The sequence below is a fragment of the Bos indicus genome, chromosome 2 (genome assembly GCF_029378745.1).
Source record: "Bos indicus isolate NIAB-ARS_2022 breed Sahiwal x Tharparkar chromosome 2, NIAB-ARS_B.indTharparkar_mat_pri_1.0, whole genome shotgun sequence".
Lineage (NCBI taxonomy): Eukaryota > Metazoa > Chordata > Mammalia > Artiodactyla > Bovidae > Bos > Bos indicus.
Genome location: NC_091761.1, coordinates 1,024,206 through 1,037,307, shown reverse-complemented (window position 1 = coordinate 1,037,307; position 13,102 = coordinate 1,024,206). Strand labels below are relative to the sequence as shown.

At 45.9% G+C, this 13,102-nt stretch overlaps 1 protein-coding gene across 1 annotated transcript in view; it reads left to right on the top strand.

Moving 5' to 3' along the window:
* Window positions 1-13,102, top strand: part of CYFIP1 (cytoplasmic FMR1 interacting protein 1) — a 108,737-nt gene that overhangs the window by 70,603 nt on the left and 25,032 nt on the right. Inside the window, 4 exon segments of the mRNA XM_019968645.2 lie at window positions 3,936-4,012; window positions 4,122-4,230; window positions 5,654-5,773; window positions 8,885-9,084. Coding sequence (XP_019824204.2) covers window positions 3,936-4,012; window positions 4,122-4,230; window positions 5,654-5,773; window positions 8,885-9,084 — 506 coding nt within the window.

Here is a 13,102-nt window from a genome sequence, read left to right as displayed (position 1 = left end):
AAGAGGTTTAAACAATGGAATGAATTTTGAAATAAACATTTTAGGATGCACCCTTCTATCAGTACTTTTTTCTGTGCATCCACACAGGATGGTTGGTGTCTTCAAACCAGCTTCAAAGCACCCATCAGCTGTTGGGTGACATTTTTTTCACGTGATCCCATGTCTCACATGACCCCATGTTGTAAGCACCGCATATCTTGCCTGTTCTCTTGCATGAACACAGTCTAGAACAGGGACATTATATGAAATAGATGGAGTGAACCAATCTCTATTTTATTTCTCTAGTTTTAGCTTTTTATTTTTTACTCATTATAAATAATGCTTTAATGAACTTCCTTGCACATAACTTTTTAGTTGTTTTGGGTTATTCTTGAGGAAAATTCCTCCAAGTGGAATTAGTAAGATAAATCTGATTTTCTGGCTCAAGATATAAGAGAATTTAACCTTAACATTACATTATACATATGGGTCTCATTCCCCATTGTTGTTGTTCAGTTGTTTAGTTGTGTCTGACTCTTTGTGACCCCATGAACTGCAGCATGCCAGGCTTCCCTGTCCTTCACTATCTCCTGCGGTTTGCTCAAACCCATGTCCATTGAGTCAGTGATGCCATCCAACCATCTCATCCTGTGTCGCCCCCTTCTCCTGCCCTCAATCTTTCCCAGCATCAGGGTTTTTTCCAATGAGTTGGCTCTACGCATCAGGTAGCCAACGTATTAGAACTTCAGCTTCAGCATCAGTCCTCCCAGTGAATATTCAGGGTTGATTTCCTTTAGGATTGATTGGTCTAATCTCTTTGCAGTCCAGTGAACTCTCAAGAGTCTTTTCTGGCACCGTAGTTGAAAAGCGTCAATCCTTTGGCACTCAGCCTTCTTTATGGCCCAGCTGGCACATCCACACATGACTACAGAAAAGCCATCCCTTTGACTCTACGGACCTTTGTCGGCAAAGTGATGACTCTGTCTTTTAATATGCTATGATTGTCATAGCTTTTCTTCCACGGAGCAAACATCTTTTAATTTCATGGCTACAGTCACTGTCCACAGTGATTTTGAAGCCCAAGAAAATAAAGTCTGTCCCTGTTTCCATTTTTTCCTCATCTATTTGCTGTGAAGTGATTGGACTTGGTGCCACGATCTTAGTTTTTTGAATGCTGGGTTTTAAGCCAGCTTTTTCACTCTCCATTTTCACCTTCATCAAGAGGCTCTTTAGTTCCTCCTTGCTTTCTGCCATCAGGGTGGTGTCATCTGCATATCTGAGGTTATTGATTTTCCTGGCCATCTTGATTCCAGCTTATGCTTCATCCAGCAGGCATTTTGCATGATGTATTCTGCATATAAGTTAAATAACCAGGGTGACAATATACAGCCTTGACATACTCCTTTCCCAGTTTTGAACCAGTCCATTGTTCTAACTATTCCTTCTTGACCTGCATACAGATTTCTCAGGAGGCAGGTAAGTTGGTCTGGTATTCCCATCTCTTTAAGAACTTTCCACAGTTGGTGGTGATCCACACAGTCAAAGGCTTTACCATAGTCAATGAAGCAGAAATAAATGTTTTTCTGGAATTCTCTTGCTTTTTCTATGATCCAGAGGATGCTGGCAATTTAATCTCTGATTCCTCTGCCTTTTCTAAATCCAGCTTGAATATCTGGAAGTTCTCGGTTCACATACTGTTGAAGCCAAACTTGGAGAATTTTGAGCATTACTTTACTAGTGTGTGGGATGAGTGCAGTTGTGCAGTAGTTTGAACATTCTCTGGCATCACTGTTCTTTGGAATTGGAATGAAAACTAACATTTTCCAGTCCTGTGGGCACTGCTGAGTTTTCCAAATTTGCTGCATATTGAGTACAGCACTTTCACAACGTCATCTTTTAGGATTTGAAATAGCTCAACTGGAATTCCATCACCTCTACTAGTTTGTAGTAATGCTTCCTAAGGCCCACTTGACGTCACACTTCAGGATGTCTGGCTCTAGATGTGTGATCACACCTGTTTGTAAGGCCTCCTCAGACAACCATTTTGCCTTAATGCATTTCTATTTCTTGGGAATAGTTTTGGTCACCACCTCCTGTACAGTGTTACGAACCTCCGTCCATAGCTCTTCAGGCACTCTCTCTGTCAGCTCTAATCTCTTTAATCTATCTGTCATTGCTACTATATAATCATAAGGGATTTGTTTTAGGTCATGCCAGAATGGCCTCATTCCCTGTATCCTCACGAAAACCACAGGAAACACTTCCTCAGGGAGATGCTCTGGATTCCTTGGTGAGGCAGGGTAGGCTGGGGAGAGAGACCCATGGGTCCTGGGGCAGCTCCACTCTGAGCACAGTGTGTCTTCATCACGGTTTGGGGATATGAGCTAATCCCATTTGCAAGTGAGAATACAGTCTTGAGGGTGAAGTCCCAGGACTGTCCACCCTGCATCTCCTGACTAATCTTGGCAGCCCAGGAGAGGCCATGAGCAGATGCCCTTGGGACATACAGCCTGGAGGCAGGGGTATACCCCCTCAGTTCAGTTCAGTTCAATTTAGTCACTCAGTCGTGTCCTACTCTTTGTGACCCCATGGACTGCAGCACGCCAGGCCTCCCTGTCCATCACCGACTCCCAGAGTCCACCCAAACCCATGTCCATTGAGTCAGTGATGCATCCAACCATCTCATCCTCTGTCGTCCCCTTCTCCTCCTGCCCTCAATCTTTCCCAGCATTAGGGTCTTTTCAAATGAGTCAGCTCTTCACATCAGGTGGCCAAAATATTGGAGTTTCAGCTTCAACATCAATCCTTCCAATGAACACCCAGGACTGATCTCCTTTAGGATGGACTGGTTGGATCTCCTTGCAGTCCAAGGGACTCTCAAGAGTCTTCTCCAACACCACAGTTCAGAAGCATCAATTCTTCGGCACTCAGCTTTCTTTATAGTCCAGCTCTCACATCCATACATAACTACTGGAAAAACCATAGCCTTGACTATACCCCCTGGAGGAGCCCAAATGCAGTGCACATTAGCCCCCTGGGAGTACATGATAAAGAGAGACTTTTTAATATTTCTTTACATTTAGGAGAATTGAAGTATTTTTCTCCATCATTAAGAAAGGTTCTGACATAATTTTCAGTGGTAGTGTGGTGGTTACTCCTGGTCACACTGAAATGGATTTAATCTTCTATCATTGGATGGTAAAGTTGTATCCTTTCTCATGAGAACCTCTTTTAGTTGCCTTAACAAAGAGTTGAGATTTTGTGGAAGGGTTGAGGTTCTGTGGTTTTAGGTTTTTTTTTATCCCTAGGACTTAACTTATTTTATAACTGGAAGTTTGTACCTTTTGACAACCTTTACCCATTTATCCTATGCTTCACCTCTTCAACTACCAATCTGTTCATTGAATTTATGAGTTTGTTTTTATTCTTTTAAGATTCCACATATAAGTGAGATCATGCAGTATTTGTCTTTGTCTGACTTACTTCACTTAGCCTAGCACCCTCAAAGTCCATCTATGTTGTTGAAAATTGGCAGGGTTTTCTTATCTTCTATGGCAGAGCAGTATTCCACTGTGTGTGTGCGTGTGTACACACCACAACTTCCTTACCCATTCATCCGTCAGTGAACACATAGGTTGTTTCTGTGTCTTGGCTACTGTGACTAGTGCTGCAGTGAACTTCAGGGTATAGATCTTGAATTAGTGTTTCCATTTCCTTTAGATTAATACTTAGAAGTTGAATTGCTCAATCAAAAAATTTTTTAAGTTTTTTTTAAAAATTTCATCTTAATTCAGAAAAGCAAAATTTGGGGCGAGAGTGCAACTTGTGGGATCTTAATTCCCCTGCCGGGGATGGAACCTGTGCCTTCAGCAGTGAAAGCGTAGAGTCCTAACCACTGGACTGCCAGGGGAGTCCCTAGGGAAGCAGAATTCAATGCATGCTTTTTTTTTCTTCAGGTGAATCTCTGTTTTGACCAATTTGTTTATAAGCTGGCAGACCAGATATTTGCATATTATAAGGTTATGGCAGGAAGGTAAGTATGTGGTTTGCAATTTGGGTACAAAATCTTGGGCAATTTGATCTGACATTTCCATTAAAATTCATAGTGCATGAGAAATTGTCCTCTCTTCCCTCCATGCTAGTTTGCTTCTTGATAAACGGTTACGATCAGAATGCAAGAATCAGGGCGCAACCATCCATCTCCCGCCATCCAACCGCTATGAGACACTGCTGAAGCAGAGGCACGTGCAGGTGAGCCAGGTCACTCCTGGGTGCAGTGAGACACGGAGCCGGCCATGGAAACGTGGGGTTTTTCTTACAGCTTCTCAGATTTTAATGGACGTCAGTATGTGTTGGCTGTGGGAACATCCCTGTCAATAGCTGGGATTTTAAAGATAAACAGTTTCTCCTGGGGAACCTGACACACTGGGCATGCTGCCCAGCGCAGCTCCCGGGGGCTTGGCCCAAGCGCGGGTCCTCTCCAGGAGCCCAAAAACCAGAACTTGAGTGAAAGAAGATTCGGCACTTGTTACAGTGGTGTGCTCGGTAGCTTCAGTCATGTCCGACTCTTTGCTATCCCATGGACGGTAGCTTGCCAGGCTCTTCTGTCCATAGGGTTTTTCAGGCAGAAATACTGGAGTGGGTTGCCATGCCTCCTCCAGGGGATCTTCCTGACCCTGGGATCAAACCTGCATCTCCTGCATTGCAGGCAGATTCTTTACCGCTGTGGCTCAGATTCTGTGGTAAAGAATCTGCTTGTAATTCAGGAGGCCTGGGTTCAGTCCCTGGATTGGGAAGATACTCTGGAGAAGGGAATGGCCTAACCACTCCAATATTCTTGCCTGGAAAATTCCATGGACAGTGGAACCTAGTACATGAAGTCTCAAAGAGTCAGACACAACTGATTAAGACTTTCAGAGTGGTGGGGAGGAGCTTTTTCTTGGCCAGCATGAAGAGTAAGAATACAGTGCTTGTTTTGTTTCTTTAAAAATAATATATGTATATATAATCAAAAGGAAAATACAGAAAGTTGTAGGGAAAGTTTCATGTCATTCTATCTACAGATAGTGTTAGTCACTCAGTCATGTCTGACTCTTAGCGGCCCCATGAACTGTATAGCCCTGCAGACTCCTCTGTCCATGGAATTCTCCAGGCAAGAATACTGGCGTGAGTTGCCATTCCCTTCTCCAATCCACAGATAACCACCATTCATATTTTGGGGCATTTTCACCAGGGTTTTGTCTGTATCTTTATGGTATTGAAACGATACTGAGGTATACCCTTGTTGTTACTACTCTGCAGTAGAGATGGAGGGGTTTTCTCCTTTCCATCCCTGTGACACAGTGGAGGAAAGGCACACACAAGCCACTCTGCTGGGAGGTGGCCCTGAGCCCATCACAAGGGGTGCACTAAGTGACAGGCCCAGGCTCTCCAGGAGGCTTGGCATCTCTGCTGTGATACAAGTGCAAATTCGCTGCAATGAATGCTATAAAAAGTACTTTACAGCTTTGACTTGCAGAATTTCAGCTCTAGGAAAATAGGATATTTGATTGTACCGCCTTCTAAATTTTGTATGTTATTTGCCTTATCCTTTGGAATAGCTTTCTGGGAGTAGATACATATTCTCTTGCTTGTTTGTTTTTTGTTGCTCACACTTTCTACCCTCTGTGCCCAGCTTCTGGGCAGGTCCATCGACCTCAATCGTCTGATTACCCAGCGCGTCTCCGCTGCCATGTACAAGTCCCTGGAACTGGCAATTGGGCGATTTGAGAGTGAAGACCTGACATCGATAGTTGTAAGTGCACCCTCCTTTCAGGTGCAGCACACGCGGGGGAGGACTGGTTGCAAGGATTGGAGCTGCTACTGCTTTCATCATTATTGATGAATTGACCTGATTGTAGCTGAAGTTTTTGCACAGAACTCCAAAAGTGTGCACTCACTGAGCTGGGCCTGCCTAGGCATTTGCTCTCAGTGTTCGCAATTCCAAATCAACTTCAGAGAACACATAGTTACATCTCACTATTGCATAAGATATGGTAAAAGAGTAAAAGGTGAAAAGTTTAAATTAAAAAGAAATGAAGACAGACAGAAAGGATTTGAGAGAAAATCATGTAGAAGATGAGATAGTGAAGATTCAACATAACGTGTCATAGAGCCCCCTGAAGACAAAAACCAAACAATGAGATGGAACAAACATTAAAAATGCTATTTCAAGAAAACTTTGATGAAATAAAAAACACAGTATAAATGCTTATTAGAAGCAAATACCACAAACCAGGGAAAACTTTACCAAGGACCATTGTAGTGAACATTGTAGTATTGGACTTTTGAAGAAAAGGAAAAGTCCTGTGGCTATCTGAGCAGAGTGATTAGGGAAAGAAAAATCCAGTTGTCCTCAGACCTGAGCTGGCAGAAAAGGAGGTGCAACATAAGGATCTTTTTGCCAAATCTGTCTTCCAGGAATAATGGCTGCAGGCACATGCTACTGAACTTGTGATAACTCCAGGAAAACTCTTTGTCCTTAGAATCAGTAGTGGGTGGGGGTTGTCCCCTGGGCTCACCTCTGAGCAGAGCATCTCCACAGGAGTGAGCATGCTTCCCCATCCTTCCTCAGGATCCAGGCCATCTTGGGGCGCGAAGCCTAAAGTGGCCTTCCCTTCAGCCTGGCTTGGACTTGGCCATAGTGTTTTCATGCCCTTGGTCTTTCGTGCCTTAGTGGAGTCTTTGACCAGTATAAACAGAATGCAAGTCACAGAGACCATTTCAAATTTACTTGTAGTCACATTAGAAAAGGAGAAAGAAATAGGGGGAATTAATTTTAATAATCTATTTTTATTTTATTTAACCCAATATATCCAAAAGTCGACATTTTAACATATAATCGTTAAAGAATTTTATTGGTGTGGATATTTTATATTCTTTGTTTTCACATTTGGTTTCTGAAATCTGTACGTATCTCACACACATGGCACAGCTCGGTTCAGGCCAGCCGTGTTCATTGCCGTATGTGGTCAGTGGCTGCCGCAGTGGATGGAACGGACCCGGGCAGGTCTATGAGAGGGCTGTGTGAGAGCCTGGAAGGCCGCCTCTGCGCGTGCTGCCAGTGTTGCCACACAGCTTTGGATTTCCTAAGGTGTTTCAGGGAAGCTGGCTGAAACTGACACCCGAGCACACACAGTCTGTCATCAGTGCGGTGGACACATCTCCGTGTTCTCTGCCCCGTGAAGGGTTTGGAGGATAGCGTCGGCCAGTAGGGGGTCACTACCGTGGAGAATGGACAGTGGCTGTGGGGGGACGACCGTGGAAAGGAGGGGCATTTTTAGAACACTGGAGAGGGCGTGATGAATTTAGGTGTGAGAAGTAAGCTCGCATCACCTGTCAGACCCCTGCCGAGGTCCAGCCTCGGCTGATCCAGGGTATTGGAAGGGGAGACGGCTTTGGCGAGTTCACTGGATACAATAGCTTATAGCTTTATTTAAATATTAATTAGAGATATAAAGAGTAACAGAATGAGGATAGCTCAGTAGGAAAATTCAGCAGAGAAAAGAGGCTGAGTAGCTTGGTTTACGCGGAAAATCAATGTAACCTGTGACATCAGGTTAGCTCTGACCACGGAGGCCGCAGGCGCCCTCTCGAATAGCGGAAGGTGCCCCACCTTAGACACTTTCTTGAGTGGGTCTTAGAAGCCCAGGCAAATAAATGGTCGCAGAGGACCTCCACACTCCAGATGGAAACTTCAGCCGGAATGTGAAAAGAAAGAATGACATGGAGAGACCAAGCTTTGGTGAGCAAGGCCCGCAGCTTTATTTTCAACAGGGGCTTTTATACCCTAAGTTGCACATAGAGGATAATACGGGATGTGAAATCATACAAAGTCAGCAGTCTTTGATCCTTATTGAACCAGGGTTTCTTTTCTGCAAACTTATCTTATACATGGTTTAGGTGATTTACATCATCTTCTAGCCAGAAGGCCTATTAACATTTTATGACTCTTGACAAAGGTTTGTCAACCGTAAGACTTATTTTCTCTAAGAGTAATTATTTTAAGGTTTGGCGCCATCCTCCGAAGGTGTTAGATAAAGTTGCATTCCTATAGGGCAGAGGTGCAGTGGGTTTACAACAAAGGAAAGAATTTATTACCTTAAGGGTCTAAAGTTGCTAACACCAAGGCCACTACTTATTTTGTCTGCATACCAAGTATATTAATTAATACACATTCAAGGATACAATACAGGGGATGTGGAAACTTGGCAGCAAGCATTGGCTCATCAGTGAAATCCTTTACTAGTTTTATTCTGACAGTTTCTAACTCTCTGAGAGGCTCTAAGCTATTTGAATATCTTTTAAGCTTCCCGTGCCTCTCGAGGCTGGGATACTGTAAACAATCATATGCATAGCTGTAGGAATCCGAGTAAACTTGTCAGGTGAGTTAGAGAGCTATCTAAGGGGTTTGGATTTAAACACTCCTAATGCCCAGGAACTTATTAACTGGAGCTGTAAGTTAACTCTTTATCAGAGAGAGCGAGATGGTGGTGGGGGACAGCCCCCACTAAAGTCAGAGGTGAGAGCACAAAGCAGTAAAGTAGGCAGACTCTGGTTTTTTGGGGGTAGATGCTCGAGAATTTCCAGGGGGACTCCTGAGGCTCGATCCCGCCTTTGCATATGTTGAGCCTCCTTCCTCATGACCTTTGCCACGGGTGGAGGTCCTCACGCCGGGTCCCCACAGACCCCCACCACGTGGGTCTTTGCCTCGTACGCTGACCCCACCTCGGTGCAGTGCCTTCCTGTCTGTGTCCTGTCCGCCCCATCCGCCTCCAGCCCCCACCACGGCCCTGCCCGTGTGGAGGGTGGAGGCCACCATGCCACACCTGACTCTTCTCATGTGCCTGACTTTATGGTCCCGTAGGAGCTGGATGGTCTCTTAGAAATCAACCGCATGACACACAAGCTGCTGAGCAAGTACCTCACTCTGGACAGCTTTGATGCCATGTTCCGGGAGGCCAACCACAATGTGTCTGCACCCTACGGGAGAATCACCCTCCATGTCTTCTGGGAGCTCAACTATGACTTCCTGCCCAACTACTGCTACAATGGCTCCACCAACCGGTAAGCATGTCGCCTCACAGACAGCTCTGGGTGCCCCTGTCATTGGGCATCAAGAAAGGATGGTCTCTGGGCCCATCTTTCCCCGTGTCCAGGATATGCAGGCCCTCGTGATCTCCTCTAAACAGTGCAGCCCAGGGCCAGCCCTTGGTTCTGTGGTCATGGCTTCCATGTGCAGAACACATGCAGGTCAGGGTTCCTATTGAGGGCACTCCCGTGGGGCCCAGGGTCAAATCTGTGGTGCAGTTGCTGGATCTACACCACCTCCATGCTTTTACGTCTGTTGATGTTGGGATGTGCTGGCTGACTCGACACTTTGCATGCTTCCATTCTGGGGTGCTGGAGCATGTGAGGGTCCAGTTAGCCTCCCTCCACCCATCTACCATTTCACTACTGTGTTGAATGCACAGAGTGGCCTGCTGGGTAGCGGCGTGGCTGCTGGCTGCAGTGTCACGTGATCCAGCCTCAGGGTACATCCGCATCCTGGGATGGTCCTGTGTCACTTCCAGCTCTGTGCAGAGCTTCATTTCTGCTGTGTCAGCACATGCCAGGGACTCATGGGAACGTGTGTGTTTGTGAAAGAGAAAACGTGGTGGGTGTGAGAAATAGGAGTGCGGGCGAATGAGGGTGTGTGTGAGAGACTATGTGTGTTTGAGCGTGATGACCACTTTTTTAAAGCAAATGTCTTTTGCTTTTACTTTGCTTCCCTACTGCATCTGAACATCCCATCCCATTAAGTGTAAGCTTAATCACTACTGACTTTTCATCCTAGATTTTTGTGTCTTAATCCGGGGTGCTGAGGTTCAACCCCAAGGGCAGAAGGGAGGCCCTCCTTTGGCGTGACCATACCTGCTGTTGCCATTGTCTGTTTGGGACACCAGGCTTGGTTTCCTTGTGGGAATACAGGCCTGTTGCTGGTACATGGAGGTGTGCCCTTAGGGCCATCTTTTCAACCCCATGTAGCAGCAGGGGGCATGTGGCCATGGCCACGAGAGCCACTGGTGAAGGAGCCCTGGTTGGCCGCTTCGGGTCAGGGGCCCTGTGCCCAACTGGGTGCAATCCACTGAAACCAAACTTAAGTTTTTTTGGGGGTTTGAATTAACTAGAAAAACATTTTTATTACACAAGTAATGCATCATAGTTGTGGAAAAGCTGGAAGTCATGTGTGTGTTTGTGTGTGTGTATGTGTGTATGGGATATAATGGGGAAAATAATTAAATCCCTAGAGATTTCCCTTGTAAAATGTCTGTCTTTTAGAGTTTTTGCCATACAGGCAAATATACATGTGTAGTTTTTATTTTGCAAAAATGGAGGCATACTGTTAAATTCACATTCTTTTTTTCACGTCATATGTCACAACGAGGGGTATTCTATGCTCATGAGGGTGCATACATGCTTATTGTGCATTTGAAAATCGAATTCATGGCCATTTACAAGATTTTCTTTGCTTTGGTTGGTCCGTTTGGAACTTTGGGAGTTAGTTTCTGTTGTGTCTGTTAACAGGCTTCCTTTGGGGCTCAGCTGGTAAAGAATCTGCCTGCCCCTGGAGAAGGGACTGACTCCCCACTCCAGCATTCTTGGGCTTCCCTTGGGGCTCAGCTGGTAAAGAATCTGCCTGCCCCTGAAGAAGGGATGGGCTCCCCACTCCAGTGTTCTTGGGCTTCCCTCGGGGCTCAGCTGGTAAAGAATCTGCCTGCAATGTGGGAGACCTGGGTTTGATCCCTAGGTTGGGAAGATCCCCTGGAGAAGGGAACGGCTCCCTACTCCAGTATTCTGGCCTAGAAAATTCCATGGACTATATAGTCCATAGAGTCACAAAGAGTTGGACACAACTGAGCTACTTTCACTTTCATTATATCCCTAAAATTATTTTGCCTAGTGCTTAGAACTGGCATCTCCCAAAGTGAAATGCATCAGAACCCTGTTACAGACAAACTGAGAAAACATGTTACAGTGGTGGCGGGGGCGAGAGGGTTAGAATCAGGCAACATAAGGAGTTGTAATTTTTTTCTTTATTTTAGATTGCATTTTTGATCATCTAGCATTTTGTAGCCCTTAAGAATTCCCAAAGATCTTGCAAAAGGAACAATTGAAAATGTTCCCTGGACCCCCTTTGTGCCCCCTGCACTGCATGTGTACAGCACTGGCCTGTTCTGGACAGCCCAGCGGGTTGAGGGCTCAGAAACAACAGAAGCTGTGTGAAAGGGCGCGGGGGGGGGGGGGTGGGAGCTGGGTGAGTGGGTCAAGTGAAACTTACCTGATGGTGGAAATTCATGTAAACCCTGCTGTTGAGTCACTGTGTTTTCTGAAAACCCTCCAGGCATGATGAGCAGTGAGTGTGAAGTTAGGAAAAGAGATCTACGCTGAGGCCTTGCTTGCCCAGCTGGGCTCACGTGGGTACCCTTGCCTGATGGAGGCTGATTCTGGGGAACAAGCCGCCAGCCAGGCCACATGTCCTGGTAGCAGCAGGAGTCTTGTTATCAGAGACAAGGTTGCCAGGACTCAGGTCAGGAAGTGGTGCCAGTGGCCTTAGCAGGAGTGGGGCCAGCTCCAGGCTGTAGAGCTGTGGGTGTGGAGGACGCTGCAGCACAGGGCGTATGAACTGACTTGAGGCCCCTCTGCCCTCAGTCCCCTTAGCCCGTTCCATGTGAGAGCTCATGCGGACAGCCTCAAGTGGAGGCTGCCTTCACTTGGTGGTATGTGTTCCTGCCTCCCAGGAGGTGCTGATACGCGGCTCTGCCCCAGGCTCTTGAAGCCTGTGCTGCCTTCAACAGGCTTGGTGATCGCAAGGAAATACAGTTTCACATGCATAGGAGCTGCAGTCTGGCAGGGGCCAGCATAAAGTGACCTCAGCCTTCTTGGGCCCAGAAACCCGTGTGCAGTTCAGAGATACCATCTTCACCAGAGCAGCTCTGGTGGCCTTCACCTTTCTTAGCATAGGCAAAGCCAATTACTTCTGTATTTTTAACAGTCTTCTAGTAGATCCCCTAGAGCTTCATTATCTGGAAAAGACAGTGAAAAATAGGATTTTATATCTCCACCTTGCATGTGGAAACCTGAGAAGACAGACAAAACTATGCCATCCAGTATCTTAATTCTATACTGAGGGTTTTCTGAGAGCTGCTTCCAGGAAATCCACACTCCATTTGTTTCTTGTCATACCTACTTATTTTGCTGCTTATTTCTGCTTAATAATTTATGCCTGGTGACTCTGGGAGGTCACATGGGGTGACATGTGACTTAAATTTAACCTGTACAGCTACTGATTTTGACAGTATGATAGCCCTCAAAGTAAGCCAGCTGTTGGGAAGTGTGCCTGTTTGGCAGCAAGACTGCTGAGGAGGGAGCGTCCAGAGTGCAGTGAACCACAGGGTGTCCCATCACTGGCTGTTGTAACATCCATCCCCTCGTTAGGGTGCTGCTTATGCTAACTTACTTCAGTTTTGTCTGACGCTGTGACCCCACGGACTGTAGCCTGCCAAATTACCCAAATAATTATCCCTGTGGTGTTTGAACAGTGGTGATTTTCCAACCTTGTCATTCCATCTATAGTTATTCTTTGGCATTCTGCTGTACGTGTTAGCAGTTTTTATGGGGATTTTAATACAGGGTTATAATCTGTTACTGTCATGACTTGGTTTTCGTTTTCGTGGCTCACGTCTGTCTTGGCTCATGGGAGCCCCTTCTGCCCCATTTCTCTGTCTTCTTGGCTGTCCCATTATTCTTAAGCCTCCCATCGTGTGTAACACAAGAAGTCCCAGGTTCATCTTAGAATTATCCTTCTTTATTCTTGTAATCTGTGAGTCAGTGATTCCTTTTCATGGAGAATATTTTAAAATTAAGCGAAGTCTGAGTGTTAGGTGTACTCACTGCTGCTGGGGTGTCCTTGGTCTCACCTCCTTTCAGTGGTCAGAGCTGGGAAGGACTCGCACCTGTGCTGTACCAGATTCCTGGGGCTGCCAGAAGAAGTTATCACAAACTGGGGGGCTTAAAACAGCAGAAAGTTATTCTCTCACAGTTC